The 26,151-nt window shown below is 33.1% G+C and overlaps 1 protein-coding gene across 1 annotated transcript in view; it reads left to right on the top strand.

Annotated features, from left to right (window-relative positions):
* SYTL5 (synaptotagmin like 5) overlaps positions 1-26,151 on the top strand; it is a 139,438-nt gene that overhangs the window by 92,698 nt on the left and 20,589 nt on the right. Inside the window, exons 8-13 of the mRNA XM_074300843.1 lie at positions 5,467-5,573; positions 7,824-7,916; positions 13,105-13,170; positions 15,705-15,883; positions 19,549-19,648; positions 21,626-21,787. Coding sequence (XP_074156944.1) covers positions 5,467-5,573; positions 7,824-7,916; positions 13,105-13,170; positions 15,705-15,883; positions 19,549-19,648; positions 21,626-21,787 — 707 coding nt within the window. The remainder of the gene's footprint in view (positions 1-5,466; positions 5,574-7,823; positions 7,917-13,104; positions 13,171-15,704; positions 15,884-19,548; positions 19,649-21,625; positions 21,788-26,151) is intronic.

Here is a 26,151-nt window from a genome sequence, read left to right as displayed (position 1 = left end):
GAGAAGAGAAAGAATATTGTGTGTAAAAAAAATAAGAATCTGTTTCATAAGTCTTGGTTTTAACATGGTAATAGCATGTTACCTACTTGCTTGCAATTCCATCTGACCTTTCTTCTACTTTAGCCATTGTATTTTAAAATATTTCATCAATTTTCTCTAAAAGAAGGATGGCCAGAAGCAACATTAACTCCTCCCTCTCCCTTCAAACAAATAAAAGTTTTGCTTTATAATCAATAAATATAGCCAAGCAAAACAAATTTTTGTTTTATTGGCCATATATGAAAACATTTCATTCTGTTCCTCAGTCCATTTCCTCTCCACCAATAGATGGGAGGCATGCTTCATCATCAGTCTGTTGGAGACATGATTGATCTTTGCATTGATTTTAGTTTTTATGTCTTTCCATTTTATTTTTATTTTTTACAATGTCGTGGTCATGCCAGAAAATTCTTGGCTTAACTCATTTTACTCATTTGCTTTATGTTAGTGCCAACAATTTATTTCTCTCCCAATCCCATCTCAATTTCCAGCTTCTTTTCATGTGTTGCCTCCACTTAGAATGTAAACTCCTTAAGGGTAGGTACTGTCTTAACACAGTTTAACACAGTGCCTAGCACATAGTAAGTTCTTAATTAGGTAAGTTCTTTGCTTGACAGATTCCTTTTGCTTTTATTTTGACTTGCCATCACATGAATTCACTCAGTTAGTGACTTTGTGATTATACTTCCAAATTGTTCTCCAAAATGTTAACCCAATTTCTTGCTTTGTGATGAGAGCATTAATATTCCCATCTCCCTAAATCCTTTCGAACAATATCTATTTTCTTCTTTCATCATCTTTGCCAAATTCATGGATTTAAGATGGGACCACACAGTTGTTTGAATTTGCATTTTATTAATTTTGGACATTTTTATATGCTATGGATAGTTGAGATTTCTTCTCTTGAAAATTATGTGTTCATGTCCGTTATCCATTTATATATTAGAGAACATATCTCACTTTTACTAATTTGAAACAGATCCTTTTATATCTTATATATGGAAATTTTTGTCAGAGAAACTGATGATTTTTCTCCTCATTTAATTATTTTTCTTCTTATTCTAACTGCATTTTGTTGCTATTGTTCTAAATATTTTCAAATTTATATAATCAAATATGTATATTTTATCTCCTATGAGCATCTTTCTCCCTTGTTTGGTGAAGAATTCTTCCATTATTTACAGTTGTAAAAGATGGCTTCTTACATTCTCACATTTATTTAATGACCTTTTATATCTGGACTGTATATCCATTTAGAAGTAGTTATGGAATCATGTGTAAGTTATTGAACTTAGCCCAATAATTATTTCTTCTCCTCCTTCTCCTTGCTGTTTTTGAAAATGAGTCCTTAAACCACTAGGTAGTGATTATGGCTTTAGAAAAAAAGAAAACATCTATTATATTTAGATAGTTCTGCATCTTATATGCCTAATGTTCTGTTAATCAACTTTTCTATTAATACGAGATGGTTTCTAATTATTATTGCTTTTCAGTATAGGTACTTTCTCATTTTCCCCCCATTATGTCCATTGATCTTCTTAGCCTTTTTACTTCTAGATACATTTTTAATAGTTTTCTCTCATTCTATGAAGTCAATCTTTGATAGTTTGATTGGACTAGTACTAAATCCAAATATAGTCAGTATATAGTATATATATATATAAAAAATATATAGCCACTTTTACTATATTAACACTTGAAATTGAAATCACAAGAAATGAATTCCTCTCCAATTATTTTCCTTCCTTTAATTCTTTAAAGAATACTTTGTAGTTTTATATAGTTATACATACACACCTCTCTCTCTCTTTATATATATTTATGTATATATATATATATATAGATATATAGATATATCTTAATATGTATAATATAAGTACTATGTGTATATCTTGGTAAGTGGGCACCCAGATATACTACATATTCTTTGGTATATTTGAATGATTTTTTTCTCTGTTGGATTTTGTTGATAATGTACAGAAAAGCTGATTATTTTGTGAATTTATGTGTTTCTACTTTATAAAAGTTATTGTTTCTATAAATTTTTAATTAAATATCTAGAATTATTTAAACAAACAATAATATGACATGTAAAAGGGACAAATGTGCCTAATCTTTATGCCCTCAAGTTATTTTTCTTATTTTATTGCCATAGCTACTATTTCAAGAATGATATTCAAATAGTAGGATTGACAGTGAACATGCTTACTTTGCCCCAGTCTTGGAAAGGCCACTTGTGTTTTTTTTTTTCCATTACAGATGGTCCAACTTTACGTTTTAGATAAATATTATTTACAATATAAAGCAAAGGCTGATTCATTACTATTCTCTCTAGCATTTTTGACATAAAAAGGTATTATATTTTGTAAAAAAGGCTTTTTCTATATCTCTTGCTATATACAATTTAATTGTTATATTATTAGTACAGTTTATTATATAAATATTTTAATATTAAGTCAAGTCTATCATTATAGTATAAATCCAGCATAGTCATAGTATGTAATTTTTTTATTGTTATAGACTTTTTTAATGCTTTATTGCATATGCTTATATTACTATTCAGAAAAGATATTAATGCATTTTTTTTTACTTTGTCTCTCTATCCCTGGAGTAACAAGATCATTTTTGTTTCATAAAGGGAATTTGGTAGAATTACTTATTTCCCTATTTATGTGAAATTTGGGTTAATTGTTACTTGCCTATTGAATTCTTTTGCAAATGCATCTGGCTCTAGGTTTGGTTTCCCCCCACACTTTTGTGTGTTCATTTATGGCTGAACATTTTCATTTTCTCAGATTGAGTTAATTGAATTTATTTCTTCTGATAATATAGATATTTTAACATTTTTGTAAGCATACATCTATTTAATTTAAGTGGCTTTTTTTGCTAGAATAAAATTGGGCAAAATAATTTCTAATAATATTTTGTTTCCTTTTAATTTATTGTTAAGTTTTTTTATGTTGATAATTTAGTGTTGCTCTCTTTTTTATCTGATATATAATAGTTTGCTTGCTTTATTCATATTTTTAAAATCTCCATGTTATTTGTCAATTGAACAATTCTATTTTATTTCTTTTGTATCTCTAGAATGTCTATTTCTGTGTTTTTTGAGGGTTTTTTTATTTGTTAGTTTCCTATTTTATTTTAGTTAGATATCCAAATCACTAATCTACTCCTTTTCTCCTTATTGATGAAAGTGTTTAAAGTTTTTCCCCTTAAGGACTGTTTGGGCTATATCCAAAAAGTTTTGGTTTGTTGTGACATTGTAACTTTCTTTGTTAAAATTATTTGTTGTTTGACATTACAATGGTCTCTCTTGCTTTTAAAAATTCACCTGAAGTGTGCTGTGTTTCTTCTTTTTCCTTCTCAGTAATGGCTGGGGAAAGGGAAGATTAATTAAGAGTTTATCAAATATCTTCTGTGCTCAAAATCTGAAGGGTGATTTGATTAATATAAGACATGATTCCTGCTTTCAGTAAGGCAGGATTAGTTGTGAACTTAAAATTAAAAAGGCCTGGATGTGAGTCCCAGTTCATTTTCTGGCTTTCCTTATCTATAAAATGAAGATACTTAAAGCTCTATAAATTATTACTCTCTATGTAAATATTAATTACTACAATTAAGGAAAAAACACATTGTGACAGAATAATTAAATACTAATCTGGAAGTAAGAAAGATCTGGGTTCAGTCCTCCCTTTGATAATATAATAGTAGTTATAAGAGCTGGACACATAATTCTACTATCAGACCAAAAATAAAAGTGTAATGAGAAAAGCATAAAGTGCTTGTGGAGGTCAGAGAAGGCTAGAGGAGGTCACATATAGATTGAGTTATTTCCCTTAATCTAGTGATAACTTTTACACTAATGTTGCCCTGGTCTGTCAAAGTGATTCAAAGCTCTTTTTAAGTTTACCTCTCCAATGACCAATTTTCATTGCCTACCTGAAGAGCTGTGGTTGTGATTATCATATGTGGACAGTAAGCATACTAAAAATGACTCATAAAAAGATCAAATCCATAAAATTTATTTCATTAATACTAACTTCTTAACATTTGAGTTAATCAATTGTCCTAGGTTTGTTGTTGTTGTTGTTGTTATTATTCTGATATTTTAGTCATACTTGATCCTTCATGATGCCATTTTGAGGGTTTTCTTGGCAAAGACACTAGAGTGACTTGCCATTTTTTTCTCTAGTGGATCCATTTTGATTGGCCATCAAAAGTTAAGTGGCTTGCCCACATGGTAGCAAGTCACGCAGTTAAGAACTGTTTAGATGAATTTGAACTCAGACCTTTCTGACTTGAGGCTCATTATTTTATTCACAGAGCCATGAGCTTCTACAGACACTAGTTATTGTATCTTTTAAGGATTCTTCAGCTACATTATGTTCAGGGCTAATAGCATTAATAATTGAAAAGCAGAAGTACTTGTTCTTTCCTCTGGACCATACCTTTCAAAATTTCAACCACGGTTCTTTGCTTACTCAGGACTCCAAAGCTTTGGAGTAAATGGTCTCAAGTTACATGTTTCAGCTACCTCTGCCAATTAAGAACTTATAGGATGCATTAATAAAAGAGACCAAAGCCATAAGACTTTTTATGAAAGACCCATAAGGGTCTTTAATAATTATAGCAGTGAACTTTTCCAAAGTCAGCATGAAAACTCTAGCTAGTTTTTTGTTTTGTTTTGTTTTTTGTTGTTTTTTTTTTTTTTTGCTAAACTTTAAGCCTCTATATACTATTGTAGTTCTATGTGTTTCTAGTTACTCATTACCCTCTTCCAATTTAATTTCTCTATGTATATATAATTAATTAATTGAGAGAGAGAGAAATTATGTATAAAATACTTCTAGCCTCAGACTCTTAGGCAAAGTGGGAAGAGACTTGAATCTTCACTACCCTTTTGCTAATATCCGATAATTTAGTCAGTAGATCCAGACTATTCCAGCCACATTCATTATAATGAATTTCCTAGTAAGTAGAAACCATACCTGCTGGATCCAAACCTGTAACACCCAGGCTCTAGTTTCTAAATTGGCATTACAAGAAGCCTGTATGCAATTTTCACTTTCCCAACCATTCAATAATTGTTTAATATAATAATTTCTTCCCAAAGTTGGAGACCAGTGAGAAGTTTTTAAGGAAAGAGCCTATAGAACAATAGTTATCCCTAGTAAATTGCTCAAAGCTGACACTTGTGTTCTCCATGGTATAGAATGAGACTCAATGAAGACATTTCTGATAGAGACAGGTCTAAGTGATTTCCAGAAATCATGAAGCAGAAGTACTTTACACAAGCAGTATGAAATGATTTATCTTGACTTTTGATTTCATGATTCTGAAGGAGAACAGATCCTTCTTCAAATCTTTTGAGACAATGTGTCTTACTTTCAAATAATTCACTTTCCTTCCTGATCTTTTCTACAGACAGGAGTCGGTCTGAATTAGATTTGAGTGGGTCATTTTCAGAAGACATAGAGGATACTGTCAGCATAAGAAGTAAATCTGTGCCTGGCGCTTTAGACAAGGACTTGGTATGTTTGAAATGGACTAAATCACATTAGGAAAAATGATGTACTTACATGACTTTCAAAAATTTTTTCTAATCTTTTTTAATATATAAAATAAAGAGGAGAGAAGGATAGAATTTGGAATCAGAAGCTATTTAAAATGTTTAAAAATCATTTTAAATGTAATTGGGGGAAAAGAGTAGCAACATTCTTGTCTATGCTAACTGCATTTATTGTAGAGTCAGTACAAGAAATTGGGTTGATTAATTCAGATTAACTTGTCCCTCTTTGAAGCTCACTTTTTAAATCCTCATTTATCTAATGAGAAATTTGGACTAGATGACCCCTAAGGCACCTTATGACTTTAAATCTCTGACCTATTTTGTGTTATTTGATCTCTGACTCAATTATCAAGTCACTTCATCTGACTTCCTAATTTTTGACTGTCTTTTGCCCAGAGAGAGAATACTTCTTGAATGACTTTGTGCTACATTTGCTACATCTCTATACCTTACTTTCCTATCTATAAAGTGATAGAGAACATATTCTTTTCATATCTGAGAAAAATAGAAAAAATCAGTTCAAAATTTCATATAAATCTTAGAAGAAAAGAAGGTGGTCCTGCTAGGAGATTTAAAAGAGAGATTTTAAAAGATATGGCAAGGGGACAGCTAGGTGGTGCAGTGGATAGAGCACCAGCCTTGAACTCAGGAGGACTCGAGTTCAAATCTGGTCTGAGACACTTAACACTCCTAGCTGTGTGACCCTGGGCAAGTCACTTAACCCCAGCCTCAAAAAAAAAAATAAAAAAATAAAAAAATAAAAGATATGGCAGTGGGGAAGGAGGGAAATTCATAGCAGCTTTTTTTCATGATTGCTAAGAATTAGAAATCAAGGAGAGGCCTATCAACTGAGATATGTCTGAAGAAGTTGTGATATATGATTGTAATGGAATATTATTGTGTTGTAAGAAATGACAAGCAGAATGATATCTGAAAAACTTGGAAAGATGTATATGAGTTGATACAAAGTGAAGTGAGCAGAAAAAGAACATCATATACAGTAACAACCACTATTGTATAATGAAAAACTTAGCTATTTTCAACAATACAATGGTCTAAGACAATCCCAAAAGATTCGTGATGAAAGAACTGATATTGTCCGAATATAGATTGAAACAAATTGTCTTCCTTCCTTCCTTCCTTCCTTCCTTCCTTCCTTCCTTCCTTCCTTCCTTCCTTCCTTCCTTCCTTCCTTCCTTCCTTCCATCCTTCCTTCCATCCTTTCTCTCTTTTTTCTTTGCTTTCTTCCTTCCTGTTTAAAAATTGAGTCTTCTTATACAAAATGATTAATATAGAAATGTTTTATATGATTACACATGCATAACCTATATCAGATCACTTATTTCAGGGAGGAATAAAATTTGAAACGTAAAACTTTAAAACTAATGTTAAAATTGTTTTAACATGTAATTGGAGGAAAATAAAAAATGAAATTTAATAAAGCAAGATGATATAAAAGTGAAAAATGTTGTCTCTTCAATAATTTTATGATACCCATAGCACATTCTGGAGAGCCTCCAAATAGAATTGGAAGAATAGAGAACCTGCATAATTGAAGATTATTTAGTTTTTATTTTATTTTATTTTTATTTTATTTTAGTTTTATTACTTAGTTTTAGGGTGAAAATTAGGGAGGACAGTTCATGCAATTTGACTGTAATTACTTGCTTTTAGTTTGTCATCTGTAAATAATAATGATAATAGACACAATTAAATAATCATTCCTATGTGGAATTTTCATTATCCTTTTTTTTTGTCTGAGAGCTACTTTTTTCCACATGGGATCAATGGAGGACATTATTTTCCTATTTAATTTATGTTTCATGGTGCTTTGAGAATTTTAAACTCTCGTAGCTAGAATCTGTGGGTGTACTTTTTGGAATTAAGGGAATTCTGAATAAATTATTCCATATATTTCAGTTCATCAAATATTTATAAAAATATAGAGGTATAAAAAGTAAGGCTAGTTCTCTGTTTAACAATTAAGGATTAACTAAAATCTCATCTTGATTTCTACTATTTCATTTTTGGGAATATTCTAAGTGGAATAGAGAAATGGAGGAATTGCTAAGACTGCAACACCCTTGGATATTTTCCTTTCTTACAGAAAGGTATTTTTTAAAGTGAATGGACAGGTAGGTAAATGGATCAGTGGACAAATAAAATATAAAGGAAAATGAACAAAACTGTTGACTCTCTTCTTTCTTATCAGGACTTCTTGGATGAAACAGAGGAAGATATTGATGATTTGTCGATCTCCCGGTTATCTCCAAATGTCAACAGCTTAGCAAGTGGATTATCAACTGTAAGCTATCTGTTGTTATTCTGTCATTTCAGTTCTTTCTGAATCTTCATGACCAGTTTTAGGGTTTTCTTGGCAAAAATACTGGAATGATTTTCCATTTCCTTCTCTAGCTCATTTTGCAGATAAGAATATTGATGCAAATAGGGTGAAGTGATTTGCCCAAACAGCTGGTAAGTGTCTAAGTTCAAATTTCAATTCAAAAAGACCAATTTTCCTGACTTTAGGCCCAGTACTCTATTCCATGCATCACTTAAATGCCTAAACTTCAATGCATTGTTGATCTCATTAATGATGACAATGATGATGGTGATGACATGTTAGATTTACCAGAGACTTTCCTCAAAATAGATCTATGAAGTATAGGTATTATAAAGAATGAACATTTTTATAGGTGAAATAATTGAGATTGAGAAATTAAGTGATCCTCTCAATTAGTAAGATTTAAGAGACTACAACCTATTCATAAACTTTCTCATTCCCTATCATTCTTGTCCATGCTTTTCTACAAATAGAGAATCTACTTAAAACATTGAAGGCCTTCCTTCAGGTCTTCTAGCATTTCAGAGATGGCATAGTAAAATAGCCAAATAGATGGTATAGTTTATAGAGTGCTGGTCCTCAAGTTAGGAAACTTTATTTTAAGTCCAGACTTAGACACTTACAAGCTGTGTGATACTTACCAAGTCATCTTACCTTTCTCAGCCTCAGTTTTCTCATCTGTAAAGTGGGGACAGTGGTTGTAAAGATCAAGTATGGTGATATTTCTAAAGGTCTTTGCAAACTTAAAGAATGCTACTGTTGATATGAAATGAATTAGCTTAGTAATTTATCATCCCTTACTCTCAATACATGATCTGTTTCCTTCCTTTTCTTTTCTTTCTTTATTTAGAAGCAATTAAGATTAAGTAACTTGCCACACAGTCACTTAGCTAGTATTGTGTCTGAGAACAGATTTGAACTCAGGTCCTCCTGATTCTAGGGTTACGGCTCTATCCATCTTCCTCTCCCTTTCCTCCTTTTCTGATCATATTTTATGCTACTTCTTCCAAGTGGTCATTAGTGACATAATGCATCTGTTTGTACTGACTTTACAACTGTATATTCTCCTTTGTGCCTGACCAAGCCTCAACCTTGGATCACTCCCACCATTCATCACCTTTGCTCCTACATATGTGTTCTTAAAAGTAGGTGGAGAAAATCATGTAAGTCTTCTGATAAAGGGTCATTACAGATTTGTGTTATATAACTTGGCTGTACTCTCTGACACCAGAAAATCCTTCTGTACTTCCTTTATTGACTCCCCATCCTATTCTTCACAAGGATTCTTCCAAACCTTATCTTCACTCTTCAATCCTGCCATTATTCCCTTCCCTTCTTTCCACTCAGCAGAGAATCTCATCTCATATTTTACTGGAAAAAATTAAGCCAGTCACTTTGAACTTCCTCTTTTCTCTTCCTAATATACTATTACCTGGATGCTTTCTGCCTCTAATTTGTTCTTCACCTATGTCTCATATAATGAAGTGGCTTTACTCTTTATCAAGACTAATCCCACTCTGCAGAAGCAAAGTTATTCCAAGTCATTTCCAACAGATTGTCCCCTCTGTCATACCCACTCTATCATTTATTTTCAATCTTTCCCTATTACCTAAAAATATGCCCACCTCTCCTTTTTCCTCAAAAACTCTTATTTGATCCTTCCATACCTGCTAACTGTTAAACATCTCTTCTGCACTTTCTGGCCAAATCCCTTGAAAAAGTTGTCTGAGTTGGCACCTTCATTTTCTTCCTTCTTGCTGATTTTAACCCTTACAATCTACATTCCAGTCTCATAATTTCATTGAAATGACTCTTTCCAAAGTTACCAATGATCTCCTAATTGCCAAATCCAAAGGGTTTTTTCAAATGTTCATTCTTCTTGTCCTCCCTTTATCTTCAAAATTGTGGATCACTCCTTTCTCTTTTATATTCTCTTCTCTCTGGATTTAGTGATACCACTATTCCATGGTTCTTCTGCTTCTCAGACTATTCGTTTTCAGTATCCTTTTCTGGATCTTCACCTAGGTCATAACCCCAAACCTAGTTGTTTCAAAGGACTCTATCATAGATCATCTTCTCTCTTCCTACTCTATTACTTCACATGGTGATCTAAGTAGTTCCCATAGGTTTACTTATCATCTCTATGCAGATAATTCTCACATCTTCCTATCCTGCCCTAACTTCTCTGTCAACATCCAATCTCATATCTGGTATCTTTTAGTCATCTCCAACTAGATTTCTTAAACTCAACATATCCAAAGAAAAACTCATTATCTTTCACTCCAATTACTCTTCCCTCCTAACTTCCTTAATAGTAAGGAATCTGCCCTCATATTGTAACCTAGAAGTCATCCTCAACTCTTCCCTATCTCTCATCCTCAATCCAATCTGTTGCTAAGACCTGTTGCTTTCACCTCTGCAAAATCTCTTATGGCCCTTTCTCATCTCTGATATTGATATCACTCTGATACCAGTCTTCATTACCTCATGCTAAGTCTACAGCAATAGCTTGTAGGAGTCTCAGTCTGATTCAAGGCTCTTCCCTGTTAGTTAGGTCTTGCTCCAAAGATTCTATAGGAATTTCCCACTTCCATTGCTTTTACTGCTATATGAACAATCTTGTTTATTCTCTACCATAATATTTCAAAAATTATGCTGCATGCTAATCAGAGGTTCTTAACCTTTCCTGTGTCAGGGATTTCTTTGACAGTCTGGTAAAGGCTTTGGCTGCTTCTCAGAATATTTTTAAATTCACAAAATAGCATAATGAGAATTGTGAAGGAGGTCAATTATATTGAAACATAATTATCTATCTGTCTATTAAGTTCAAAGGTCCTAAATTAAGAACTTCTTTAAATCAATATTACCCATGGCTGAATGCCCTTTTCACATGACAAGGAGAACAAGTATTTGCTGACTAAGGATGACTGCTTCATAGTCAAGACATTTCTTTTAAAAAGTGACAACTCTACTTTAATTAATTTCATATTTTTCTAGGTTAACAGCTTTTTAGGTAGATTGGATTCAATTTCCTATAATTACACATAATGTCTTCTCATCTTTAATCTTTTTTTTTCAAATTTTATCTTGATTTGGCCTTTCATCTATGTACTCCATGGTCTTATTGTACATAGCTTGATATTTCTGACATACTTCTCATTCCATTTTAGAATAAAGTCAATTTCAACTTTTTAATTCAATTGAATTTATTATTATTATTATTATTATTATTATTATTATTATTATTTTTGCAATGTTCCATCCTCTTCTCTTAACTCATGTGGTCACTACCCTAATTCAAGCACTCATTATCTCTCACCTGGACGGTTGCAATATGCCTACTTTTTCACTTCTATAAAATCTACACAAGAATGATCTATGTATTGAGAATTTTCTAGATGAAAATATCTTAAAGGCACAAGGAGAAGCAGAAATGAGTTACATTGTAAATGATTTTCTGTAAAGATCACATCTTCATAGATTACTTCATAGTCATCCAGTTGAAGAGAAAGTCTCTTTGCTTCCAATCTCTCTACTCTCTAATGCATCCCTCAAGCAGTTAGAAAACTGATGAGCATGGGTATGTCCACATCACTCCCTTGTTTAAAAAATTTTATTAACTTCCTTTTCTCTAAGATAAATTCCTCTCTCTGGCATACAAAGTCCTTAACAGTTTGACTCCCCATCATGAACTCTGCATTCTGGATCACTGATTTTCTTGCTATTCCTCTCACTTAACAATGCATTTGCCAATTCCAAGTCTTGCCACAAATTATCTTTATAGACTTGTAATTCTTTCTTTCCTCAGAACTACCTCCCAGGATCCCCCAACTCCCTTCATCAACTCATGTTGCATTTCTGCCCTGAAGCATCTTCTAATTCCCTTAGTTGTCAGTGTTTGTCCAATAATATTAATTTCTATTTATGTATTTTCTATTTATTTTTCTTGATGCAAGTTATTCTCTGCAAACATAATGTAAGCTTTAGGGTAGTATCTTTTTCATTTTTTGTCTATGTATGAACAGTACAAAATAGGGGCTTATTTTATGCTTTTTAAGTTGAGCTAAATAGAGCTCATCCTGTCTTTTCAAGCTGATACATGAATGAAAATAAGACAATAGATAAGTGCTTTGAAAAGTGAAGCTACTCTGTAAGTGCTAGTCATTTCCACTTTTTGATCAAGCCATGTAGGGTAAATTAGCATCAGAATATGCCTTGAGTATACTTTGCCTAAATCAATTTTGAATGAGAATATTTTACTAAATTATGTGAATGATTCTAGAATAAGATAGTCATTTCTTCCCATATGTCATTAATAATAGAAGAATAACTATTGTATAATGCTGTGGCTGACTTGCAAAGATCATTCATTATTCAATTAGCAAATATTTTTCAGTTGTAATATTTGTATCTATGATCCCACCTCATTATATTTCAGTGATGGGTGCATTATCTATAAAGCCACAAGATTGTTTTCATTAGTTATCCTTGTAAGAAGTAAGTTAAGTGTTTTTGATAAAATATTTATTTGCTTTACCTATTTACCCATTATTAATCATTAATAGCACAACCTTGTGTTTTTATTGTTAGACTTTTTAAAGATGAAGAATTGCATCATAAGGATGTTGCAATATCGAAATGGCCTTTTTTTTTTTCGATATTGACCTGTATTTGGAAACAGATGTACCTTAATCTTTTTCCCTAATAAGTAATTTGAAAATTTATTGGTTATGTTATATTTTTAATGGAAATAGGTGGAAATGGGGGATTTTACTATTTTAAGGAAGACTTATATTGATTCCTTTTATAATATAACCAGCCCACCCAATTTATCTGTTTGGTAATTTCATATATTTTACCTATTTTCTAATACTTGTTTTGCTTGAAACAGCATACAAATTGTTTCTCTAGGAGAGCTTTATTGAGTAGAAACACATTAACCTCCAAAAAATAATGAAAATTCTCCCTGTCAACATGGTACAGAAATTAACAAGAAATCTTCACCAATTAATTTTCCTATGAAGGTCATAGTCCAGTAATTGCTCACTAAGAGTTTCCAGCTTGTGTTTCCTCAAGGTTTTCCTTTGCTGTTCTTTATCTTCATTGTTCTAATGTCTCTTTTTCTTGACTTTGTGCAAACCTTTGAAAGAATTCTCAAACAGACTCTGATAAGAAATGGACGTACTTAAATGTTCCTGATGTGGATTCTGATACTGTGAGTCTCCTAGCTTTTTTTATTTCTTTCTTTATTCTCAAATACATTTCTAATACACTTATAGGATAATTTGGGGGTAGTGATAGTGAGAAATGCAGAATTGGTAAGCAGTTCTTTAAACAGTTTTCTTTTAGTTAACTAAGCTAGCTAAAGGTGTTTTTTTTTTTTAAACTAAAGGCCAATCTTAAAGTGATCATCATATGTTCAAGGAGAATTTACTTCAGGATAATTAAATACTCATGTACTATGCAAGAGACAAAAGAATCAGAGCTACTTTTAAATAAATCAGTATCAGAAGATGTTTAGCATTTTCTGTTTGTTCTAGTTGAGAGGAGAATGTTGTCATGCCCTCATAAAGGTTGAGCCTGTCATGGTCTCCAAAATTCAACTTTTTTCCTTGGAGTTTCCTTCAGAATTGATAGGACTCTGTTTAAAAATGGGTATGATTGATATGACTTACTAACAATTAGAGATTTCTAACACTGGAGTGGAATGATAGCAATGTACTATTTCTGTAGTGTTTCAAATGGAAACTGCATACCATCTATGGAGACTTTAGAAGAGATTCTTGCTTCAAGCATTTGACTAGATGACCTTTTGAAATTGTTTCCAGCTCAGAATTCTGTGATGCTATGTGGTCTGACTCCAAGAGACAGAATAATATAGTGGAAGGAACTCAAGAGATTAGGAGTTCTGAGTTCTGCTATTCACACTGCTCCTAAGCAGGTATAGAGCCCTGTACAACCACTTAAACTTCACTTGGCTCCAGTTTCTTCATATTTTAAGTTAGATAAGATGACCCCGGTGGTCCTTTCTAACTCTTAATCTCTGATCCTATAGTCATAGAGTCCTCTTTTTTTACCCAGATTGAGATATATTACATAAATGATTATGAAATTACAAAATCCTTTGAATAAAGCCTGCCCTTCTAAGCATCTCAAAGCTATTGCAAAGAGAATGCAAGCTTTCTTTGCCATACCTGAATCTTTCTTGATCAATCTATTATTGCCTAACAAGACAAGTATTCCTTTTACAGGCATTTGTGACAATGGAAAGTTGAAACTAATTCTGAAGAATGTTAAACTTTACCTTTTAAAGCAGTAACAGCCTTCAAAATAGGATTTGGTAGTCTACCAAAATCCTTTGATAATAAATATCTAAGATTTTATAGCATTTTCAAAAATTTAAAAAATATATCATTTGTCTGAAGCAATCCCAATCCCAATAGACTTTAGACAGAAAATGCCATCTGCATACAGAAAAAGAACTATGGGGATTGAATGTAAATAAAGACATGCTATGTTCATTTCTTTTTTTTCTGTTTTTTCCTCTCCCAGGGTTTTTTCCTTTTGCTCTGACTTTTCTCTCCCAGTATGATTCATAAAGCAATGTGTATTAAATATATATATATACACATATATATGCACATATACATGTATATATATATGTAATTTGATCCTCTCAAAAACATTGATTAGTGCCATTATTATCATTATTATGATGGATGAGAAAACTACCGCTAAAAGGAGGTGATGAGTGATTTCCCAATGGTAAGACAGTGAGTAAGAATCTAAAGGAAGATTCAAACATATTTTTCTCACTCCCAAGTCCAGTATTCTCTATGCTGTGATTTCTAGGTTGGTCTCATATACTATCATAATGATAATATAATAGCATTTTTGTTGTTTTGTGGCATGAATTAAACATTTAATTTCATTTATTTACTTATTTTCCATTTAACTGTTTAGTAAAGTCCAATCTTCATCTCATTAATATCTCAGCAAAACCCATGTTATATATCCTGTAAATTTTGGTAGGAGTACGAAGAAAGATTATTGGGGGAAGGGTCATTATCATTTTTACATTTTCAGAGGGAATCAGGGTAAGTGGCCCACATTTTCTTTGGTTCTTCTGAAATGACATGTGGACTGAAAAAAGTTTTAAAAATCATATGGTTGTTGGAGAAAAGAAAAATTAATTTGTAATTGTTCTATTTTCTAGCTGTTTTCCGCATTTGCCTCTCTAAAGGCTGTAGTTTAGTGTTTGATCTCTATGGATGGGTAAAGACTACAGAGCATACATAAGGATGACCAGACCACCTTTTTGGTGTTCAACCCTCCCATATCAAGAGAAAGGACAATGTATAGTTGTCTGTTGCTGAGACTAATCATGAGAAGAAAGACATTTGGGGATATGCCTTATTCTTTTTGATTGTCAGAATATGAGTGTTGGTAGAAAAGTTGAATGGTATTCCACACCCAACTCCTAAACCCAAAAGTGAATTATTCTTCCCATAGTGATTAAGTTTATTGACTCACATTAATGGGGCTCAATGTTTTTTCCTTCTTTGATATGAAGTAACATAGGCAAAACAAGTGCCTGTTTCTATTTTTTTTTCTATTATGGTGGGCTGATCTGTACACTGAAATGAAGAGAGATTGTAATTGAATTAAAGAGAAAAAAACAACAACTGGTTTCTGCCAAGAGATCATTAGAGCACCACTGGAGTTTTCTTTTTATCTTGTTTATTCCAGACCAGCCTTAACAGCATGATGAGTGTTTATAGTGAAACGGGGGACTATGGCAACGTGAAGGTCAGCGGCGAAATCCTTCTGAACATCAGCTACTGCTACAAAACCGGCGGACTCCACATTTTTGTAAAGAATTGCAGAAATCTAGCCATAGCAGATGAAAAGAAGCAGAGAACAGATGCGTAAGCAGACAGCATGTTCCTTTGTCTGGCCCAAATAACTTATTTTGTGAAGAGGGGAAATTTGAGTATGCTTGTTTTTTCAAATTAGATTCTATAGTAATATATTACTCTATTCTTCTGTTTCATTTCTAAATATTGGCTGATGATGCTTCCTTGGTTACATTGATGTCATCACACAGAATGTTTTGGGGACACAGTCTTTTATGGTATCAATTCCTATAAATAGGGTTAGTTCTATGAAACAGGGACCCTATACTCACACATACTCCAAGAGATTAAAAAAAAAAGAATCTTCATTTCTGTTCTAGAGAATGTCAAAACTGAAAATAGCCTAGGTCAGTTATGAGATTGTCAGGACACCAACAATGAGTCATGCAATACAATTGTGGACCAGGACATGTCAGAGGAAAGGGTAAGTGTAATCACATTCCAGGTTCAGTAAATAATATAGACCAGGAAGTCAAGGATCTTTCATGGTAAAGATAAGGATCTAATCTCAACTGGTCCCTTATTGTTATATGGCAACCATTTTCTCCTTTCCCACCACTGAATATCACAATCCATTAAGAAAATATCCCAAACCTCTTCTCTCCTTAAACTACCAACACTATTCTCCTTTTTCTTAGCAGAAGATCTCACCTCATACTTTACCTACCTGAACACCTTAATTCTATACCTCAGATTACCTCAGTTTCATCTTCATTTCTCTCCTCCTTTGTTTCAGCATCAAATGATATTTCAGGGCTAAAGAAGTGATTCTTCTCCTTGCTGCCTTCTATTTGTACCTTAATTTTATCCTCTTCAGTCTTCTCTAGGAGTTTACATGTTCAGCTGTTGTTTTAAGTTCAGTCCCTGTGCCTATATAATTATGAAGATATTATTACCAGGGCTCAAAAAAGCTTCAGCAACACCTGTCTTTCCTATGATCTCCTCCTCATCACACACCCCTCATATACTTAGTATACTAACCAAAGTGGTCTACTCCTTATCCATATGCACAGTATTCCATTTTTCATTTGTATGCTTTGTCCCAGATTGTTCCCCATGATTCAGATATTCTCTCTTCTCACTTCCACATCTACGAATCATTGTTTTTCTTCAAGACTTAATTTTAGTGTTATCTCCTTCATAAAATGATGCTTTCCTTCTATTGCTTATCTTCAATTGATGCTATATACAACTTGCTCACATATAGCTATTTGCATGTTGTCTCCTCTATTAGGCAGTGAATTCCTCAAGATCTAGAACTGTCTTTTGTCTTTCTTTGTATCTATAATGTTTAGCATAATGCCTAGCATAGAATATGTACTTAATAAATGTCTGTTAACTATTGAACAATAAGCATTCATTATTTTCTTTCTTCATGCTAGGTATTATACTGGTCATGATGGTACAAAGACAAAAAATATATATAAACCCTTTATCATGAAGATATTTCAATCTATGATCCTCCCCTCCAACTTGTCAGTGACCTCCCATCTCCCCACTCTGAATTATATTTGCTGTGCACATGCTATATTCCTTAAAGACAGGGATTATTTTCTTCCAATATGTATTTGTAGCACCTAACATCAGATCTTTTATATAATAAATGTTTAATAAATACTTATTGAATTGGTAGGTTCTAAGAACAAATTTGTTTATTCATTCAAACATTAAATGCCTGCTATATGTAGTATATCATATTAGACACAGGGAAGGCATAATGATAAAGATAATGGTCTCCCCTCAAGGAGACTAAAAACTTTTCTACAAATAAAAAGATAGAGATATATGTATAATAGGATCAAAAATGCATTATATTAAGTGAGAGGACACAGGTTTGTAGGAGCATCAAGGAAAACTTTCTGGAATAACAAGGGCATAAACTGGCTAGGATGTTATTAGGGAGAAATGGGGAATGGTAGAGAAAAAGACTGGAGGAGGTGATCAGATAGAATTTACAAGTGTTTGACTAAAATGTTTTTTTAAAGGAATTGTTTTCTTCAGTCAATTTTTGTTCTCCCTTTTTCAAGCTGTTAACTCTCTCTTGCATACCTATAATTTCTTTCCCCAATTTTTCTTCTACCTCTCTTATTTGCCTTTTAAAATACTTTATGAATACTTTCAAGAAGCCTCTTTGGGCCCGAGACCTATTCACTCCTTGAGATTTTCTCTGTGGACATTTTGTTATCTTCTAAATTGGTGTTTTGGTCTTCTCTGTCCCCATAGTAGCTTTCTGTGGTTAAGGTTCTTTTCTGCTAGTAACTCATTTTCTTTCTTTCTTGTTTTCTATTTTATGACTTTTAAGGTCAAGGTCTGTTCCTTGGTACAGAGCCAGTGTTCTTATGCAGCTCTGAGCCTTGGCTTTGAGTACAGGAGCCCCTTATGTTTGGTGTCTTGCTCACAATAGATAGCCTTATGTGCTCTCTTCAGGCAACAACAGTATGGTTTTTCCAGGCTGACAATTTGCCCTGTGCACTGGGCCTGGAGGCTGCCCCTCTGGTTTGCTCTGCTACTGAGCCAGGACCAATGGTCTCAGTTGCTTATCTGCTCTGATTAAAACCCTCTTACTGTGTTTCCCAAATACTATCTGAACTAGGCTAAACACCCCTTGCACCCCAGTAAGACTGACCTTTCTTGAAGTCTTTCTACTGCGTCTTGAGTTGGAGAGTGGTTTCATTCCATTAGACTCTGGTCAGAGGCTCAGTTTCACGTGGTTTTCAAGGGAAACTGGGAAAACTCAAACAACTTCCTGGCTTTACTCCACTATTTTGGCTCCATCCTGGAACCCACAGTAATAAGCATTAGAAGCAGTTTCAAAAAAAAATATAGCTGGATGAAGAGTATGGAATTTGTTTAGAGGAGGGAGCAGTACCATTTGATTGTATCCTAAAGGTCCTCTAGAATCAACATAGTTAAATGGAACTAACTTGGATATGGTTATTGAGGGTCCAACATGTCCATCCATGAGTCATGTAGTATTTTGTATCTTCCTCCCTAGTCCTTCTCTCCACATTCTGTTGACCTGTTCTCTCACTCTCTGGATTTTGTTAAATATCTCACAAGATTATTATTGGCCCACTTGCAAAATGAATGCTGTCATTCCCAGAGATTATCATTTATTGAGTCCTACTATTCCTGCCCTACTCATTATTCTTGACTCAATGCCCCAACACCAAAATTTTATGCTAAGTTAAAAGGAACAGATTAAGAGTGTGGGGATTATAATTACAATCACCAGAAATCTTTGTAGGACCAAAAGTAACTTCTTGATGACATCTTAAAGTCTAATATAAGCTGTATTCTGTATGTCTTAGCCTAATTTATTTTCTTCTCACTTTATTCTCTTCCCTCATCTTTCATTTGATCATATAAATCTATGATATTTTAGTAAAATATATTTTCAACCAACCAATCAATTAACATTTATAAAGGGTCTACTATATGGTAGGCACCATGTTGTTCTGGGGGTACAAAAAAGTAGATGAATCCTATAAGGAAAAAAAGACAGAAGTCCCACGAAGAGTTTGTCTTAGAAGGCTGAAGTCCTGAAGGTTGATTATATCTTTGTAATTTTTTGAATGAGGCACATAGTCAGTTAGTGGATGATTGGAGAATGGATTAGAATGGGGAGAAAATTATTTGCTATTTCCAATCACCAGCTTCACTTTTATCATCTACAGCTATGTTAAGTCATATCTACTTCCTGACAAATCTCGAAACAATAAGCGCAAGACCAAAATAAGAACAGGCACCAATCCAGAATTTAATGAAATTCTAAAGGTGAGAACTCTTTCAAATTAAGAATCCATGACAAGTTCCTGTGTTAGTTTATAAATGTATATTATGTGTAAATGGTTGAAAGTTTTTATTCATTAGAATTTTTTAAAAGTTGACAAAATAGTAGAGTTTGCTGCATCTGAATTTATTTGTAATGATCTTTGTTTTTCTGTCACCAAGGGCGTTCCAAAGTTATGTGGAAATAACAAATTAAAGTCACTTTTACTCTTCTTATGATTTTACTACTGTTGACTTTGCAATTGGATTTTAAGTAATGATAACCCAACCTTTTTTTCTGTTAGCCATGAGAATTCTTATTCTTGGGGACATAAATAGCTTCGCGGGGCTTCTCAAAATAACTCTGTCAAGAAATTGCTACAATAGTTTTGTGTATCTAGTCATAATTTTTCTATTCACTTGATATCTCATCCTGTACAAAGTGATTGTAGTACTTGGATGGTGTGATTATTCACCATTCACAGGATTTAAATGTAGAGTTAAATCAATGCAGATTTATAGATGAATGCAAAAGTTCTAGGGGAAGTAACCTGGAAAAAGAAACATTGCTTTGTCTCTTTTTTTTCAAATTGCTATCTTCCTAGGAATAGAAACACTAAGGTAAGACAGATTATTTTCTCAAGGAGCTTATAAGATAGAAAGGATATGATAAAATACAAGAATAAACATAGTAGAAATTAAAATATGACAAATACATAAGAAGAATGTGATTCATACCCAACAATTGACCTATTCAACCATAACAAAATTAAGTCAAAAATTGATCTTTCCTATATGGAAATAAAAGGTAAAGTCTCAGAAAGAGTCTGTCTTAGAAGGATGAAATCCTGATGATTGATTATATCTTTGTAGGTTGTTTTCTGGATTTCATAGGTTATTACAGATTAAAAATTAGAAGGGATCCTAGAGTCCACCAAATCCAATGCCTTCATTTCACAAATGAAAGAAGTTAGATAATTTTCCCAGGTGTTGCAGCTAGTAAGCAGTTCAAGGTAGAATTTGAACCAAAGTCTTTCAGACTTCAAGGCAAGCCTCTATCATTATCCATAATGCAATGCTAATAAATATATTAATAGAATATAGTAAATATTGTTATATTATATATTGCATGCAATAGAATAAATGTTATAGAAAATTTATTTTGAATTTTTAAGAATCTATTTGGGGGGCATCGCAGTGGCACAGTGGATAGAGCACCAGCCCTGAAGTCAGGAGGACCTGAGTTCAAATCTGATCTCACACACTTAACACTTCCTAGTGTGTTGGCAGTCACTTGGGCAGTCACTTAACCCCAATTGCTTCAGAAAAAAACAATCTAAGTGGAAGTCTTTATGGCATATTGGCAAAAACACAAGATTAAGCAATGAAGAACTTGTGTTTGAATTTGGACTCTGCTACTAACTCACTGCATGAATCTGAATAGAGTATTTTGCTTAATGTCTCTGGATCTTCGTTTCTATAGCTATTAAAATTAACAAGAAGAAATATTATATCTGAAGATCTCCCTCCAGTTTAAAAAATCCTCTTCTTTTAGATAAAATATAAGAGCTATAAAACTGGGAATTCTTGTTTACAATTAATCTTTAAAAAGAATCTTTCAAAGAAATAAACTTAGATTAATAAAAAGTAAAAATTATGAAATGTCAAAAAAATTAAAACCTTTTTGCCTCCTGTAAATCCTAATTGAAATTAATTATCTTCAAAAATAATTCATGTATATGTATTCAAGCATATGTATATACATATTTTGTTCTCTGTGCTGGAAGCAGCACAAAAAGAAAATATGGATTTTCTTCCTTCTGTGGTTGGAGGATAACAAAGATAATGAATTATTTCCTGTTCAATGTTTTTGCTGATGATGAAAGGGGTCCAACAAAGGAATATGTGAACTGAATCCCAATCTGTTCTTAACAATTGAGAAAAACCTTCATTGAATAGCATATTTGTTTCTGTGTTTTCTAGTATACCATTAGCCACACTCAGCTAGAAACAAGAACCCTTCAGCTTTCTGTCTGGCATTATGACCGCTTTGGAAGGAACAGCTTCCTTGGAGAGGTAGAAATTCCTTTTGATTCATGGAACTTTGAAAATCCAAGTGATGAGTGGTTTGTGCTCCAACCCAAGGTAAGCAGTACTAACTGGGCTAGTTACAAAAAGGCACTGAATGATGAACTATCAATTAAATTAATGCCGTTAGAAAAGTATGGGCCATTTTAAGAGGATCACTAATAAACAGAGATCCATATGGAAAAGGGTGGAATTATGAAATGTCATTATATGGAAGGTTAGGGGATAAGATACAGTTTTAAAAATCTAGGGATATGAGGCTTGAAGAAGGTAAAATAGGGATCGGGGCATGAGAGCTTTTTAAAAATATTCTCATGTGGACAAGGTATTAATTATACTTTATTATTGCTCCATACCTAAAATCTAATGGGCAGATTTTATATGGAAGTAAAGTTTGGATTCCTATAAGAAAGAATTTTCTTAACAATTAGAGTTGAATTTCTTATAACATGAGTTTCTTATTCATTGAAGGTTATAAAATTATAGATGCTGAAAATTGGAAGGGACCTCATATGTCATTTAACTCATATCTCAAAAAATATAACTTCTATCAACATATTAACAAATGATTACCTGGCCTCCACTAGAAAATTTTGTTGTTTGCTTGCTTTTTTCTCTATTTTTTTCCTTTTTGATCTGATTTTTCTTGTGCAGCATGATAAATATGGAAATATGTTTAAAAGAATTACATATATTTAACCTATATTGAATTACTTGCTGTTTAAGCAAAATGGTGGGGAGAAGGGAGGGAGAAAAATTTGCAATACATGGTTTTGCAAGGGTGAATGTTGAAAACTATTTTTGCATGAATGTTGAAAACTATTGCTGCATGTATTTTTAAAATAAAAAGTTATTGGAGCAGCTAGGTGGCGCAGTGGATAGAGCACCAGCCTTGAATTCAGGAGGACCCAAGTTCAAATCTGGTCTCAGACACTTAACACTTCCTAGCTGTGTGACCCTGGGCAAGTCACTTAACACCAGCCTCAAAAAAAAAAATAATTAAAATAAATAAATAAATAAAAAAGTTATGAGAGAGAGAGAGAGAGAGAGAGAGAGAGAGAGAGAGAGAGAGAGAGAGAGAGAGAGAGAGGCAATATGGAATAAAGCTGGAAAAATAGAATGGTTGTGTATGGGTAGAAGGTGTTAGATGCCACACAAAGATATTTAAAAATTAGAATGAACTGGAATAGGAGAGAAGAATCTTTCACTAAAGCTATGAAAATGGATGGGATAATCCAGGAAGAGAAAAAAGAAAAGGAGAGTTCAGGATAGTACCTTGTAGAAGAACTACATTTAAAGATAAGGAAGAGGATCCAATTATGGAAATTAAATGTTCTGAGAGAAGGAGGAGAAACAGGAAAGGACTATGTCATAGAATCCAAAGGAGGAACAATGTGGCAATAAATGAAAAATCACAAAGTGAAGGTCCATTCTCATATAATCATACAGTTTATTGACAGCATTACATATGACCACTAATAAAGTGAGTCAGATTGGTCTCTTTAATCGGGAGTGACAAATACTTGAGAGTCTGTATTCTAAAGAGATCGAAAAAAAAAAGGAAAAGGATCTATATATACAAAAGTTTTTTGTGATGGCAAAGAATTAGAGATTGAGTTGATGGAAAGACCGATTATGAACTGATATAAAGTGAAGTGTGAAGTATGAAGAACCAGGAGATTATTGTGCATAGTAACAATAATATTTTGATGATAATCAATTATGAAAGATTTAGCTACTCTGATCCATACTGTGTTCTAAGACAATTATAAAGGAATCATGATGAAAAAACACTATCTATCACCAGAGAGAGAACTAATGAACTCAGTGCAAATTGAAATATAATTTTCTCACTTTATTTTTCTTGCTTTTTGAAAAATATGGTTAATAGAAAAATATGTTTTGGATTATTTCACACATATAACTAATATATTGTTTGCTTTCTCCATGCATGGAAGGAGACAATGGAGGGAGGGATAGAATATGGAATTCAATAAATAAATAATAGATTAGGTGAAGAAAGAAAGAATACATATACTGAGAGTTCTGTACAGAAATACATTTCATTCACCAGGGAATTAGTAGGAGAAAAAGAGGAGGCAGTAGAGTGAATTAGAGGAATGGGGGATTAAGAGAGCGCAGCTAGGTGGTATAGTTGCATAGAGGATATAGCACAGGGCTTAGAGTCAGATTCAGTTCAAATAGGCCTTAGACACTTAATAGCTGGGTGAATTTGGCCAAATTGCTCATCCCTTTTATCCTGTTTCCTCATTTATAAAATGAAATGGATAAGAAAATGCCAAACCACTTCAGTGTTTTTGCCAAGAAAATCCCAAAACGGGTCACAAAAAATCATACACAATTGAAAAACAATTCATCAACAAAAAATAAGCCCTTTTTAAGATTATAAAGAATGGGAATCTGGGAGGGTGCCCATAAATTGTGGAACAAACAAGTTATGGTATGTAAATATAATAGAATACTACCATGCTGTACTATTTTTAGTGTAGTATCACTTAGGATTCCAGAAGACTGATAATGAAATTTTATACTGTCTATCTCTGGATAGAGAGGAAAAAAAAGCAGAATTCAAAGCAGGTCAAATATTTTTAAAATAATGTATCCTCTTTTCCCACCAATTACATCTAAAAACAATTTTAACATTCTTCAAGTTTTGAGTTTCAAATTCTGTTCCTTTCCTTTTACTCCCTGACCGCAAGACACTAAGCAATCTGATATGTTATCCATGTATAAGGGAGAGTGAAGGAAAGGTATGTGCATGGAAACAACCTAAGAGGTAGAAAAATCTGGAGAGTGAGTATAGCCAATAGCCAGGATGGCTGAGCACTCCTCACAGCAAATGAAACTACTATAGTAAAAACACTAAAACCCTAGATTTTGGTATGACATCGAAAGGCATAGAATTGAGCTTTGAAAGACACAAGGAATATAAATAAACACATGAAAACAGTAGCAGTGATCTGTACCTGGAATCATCACCAGCAGTACTAGAAACAGATTATGTCATTTTTTTCAAATTTTCAAACAAAATGATGCTCTAGTTGCCAGATATCAAATACTCAAATAAATAAACTACTATCTTTTACTGATTTCATGGAATACTATTTAAAATCAAAGGGATGTGTGTGTGTGTGTGTGTGTGTGTGCACGTGTGTAATTTTTTTCCTACAAGAGAATGCATTCCTGGGTCTTGCCTGAGAGAGCAAAAGTAAAAGTCAGCATTTTATTCCATTTATTTAATTTCTACCTTCCCCACCCTCCACACCCTTTTGCTGATCTGCCAAAGGAGATTAGAGAATTTGGTGACAACTGCAGAGCAAATTGTCGGTTTGACATTCTCAGCCACTGGTCTAAGTACCCAAGTACACAAAGATATACTGAGGTTTTCTGAGATGGCAGGAAGACAATTCTCTAAAGAGTCAATCTAGTCACAGACCCATAACCAAAATTTTGTATTTAGTATGTCTAAGGTTGAATTGGACTCTGTGTTATTATTACACAGCATGATCACCAATAAAAAATTTCATTCTCAGTCCTCTGTTTCAGTCATTCCAAAACACTATCTCCCTTATTCTTTGCAGTCTTAGTCATAGAAAGTCCCTGAGATGTTGCACATGAGATCAAACATGACCTGAAGGACTCATTTTCTCTGCTAACAAGGGATCAGAATTAATAATAGTCAAGCTTTGGGAAACAGCTCTTCACAGTTGGAATGCCTGGAAGCCACAGAGTCTCATTGACTTAATCAGCCTAAAGAAGAGACACTCAATATTGAGCCATTGTTATTGATAGATTGTATAGCATCTCCTGTATAGTAGGCAGAAAGGGAAGAAAAATGCTAAATGTTGTGGGAAGCACTGTATAACAACCTATATTTCACTATAGAGTAAGCATATAAAAATGATGGATCCTAGCTTCAACTCATTATCTTAGGATAGACACACTATTCTAGTTTTTAAAGGATGCTCTTGGCGAGGGAGATATTTGTGACCTTTCATGCATTCCCAAAAGGCACTTAAAAAAAAAAAAAAAACAAAGACCAACTGGTTGCCAAACAATAGCAAATTTCATTTTGAACTTTTCTTTTATTACATCTTCAGGCATAGAATGCAATTAATATGTTCCAAGATTTAAAATAAAAGCACTTTCTACTACTGAGAAAAGTACTACAATGCTCATTTTTCTTAGTTTGGCCACTTAATCTCTCTGTCTACTTCAGTTTCTTTAGTTATAAAATGAGGATAATGATAGAGCCTACCTTCTAGGGTGGTTGTGAAGATAAAATGAAGATAATATTTATAAAATTCTTTGAAAATATTAAGATGTTATATAAATTCTAGTTAGAGATAGTACTAATTCCATAGTTACACAAGATATCAATTTAGCTTGTCCTATTATAG

The sequence above is a fragment of the Sminthopsis crassicaudata genome, chromosome 3 (assembly GCF_048593235.1).
Source record: "Sminthopsis crassicaudata isolate SCR6 chromosome 3, ASM4859323v1, whole genome shotgun sequence".
NCBI lineage: Eukaryota > Metazoa > Chordata > Mammalia > Dasyuromorphia > Dasyuridae > Sminthopsis > Sminthopsis crassicaudata.
This window is presented reverse-complemented; position numbering and strand designations above follow the sequence as displayed.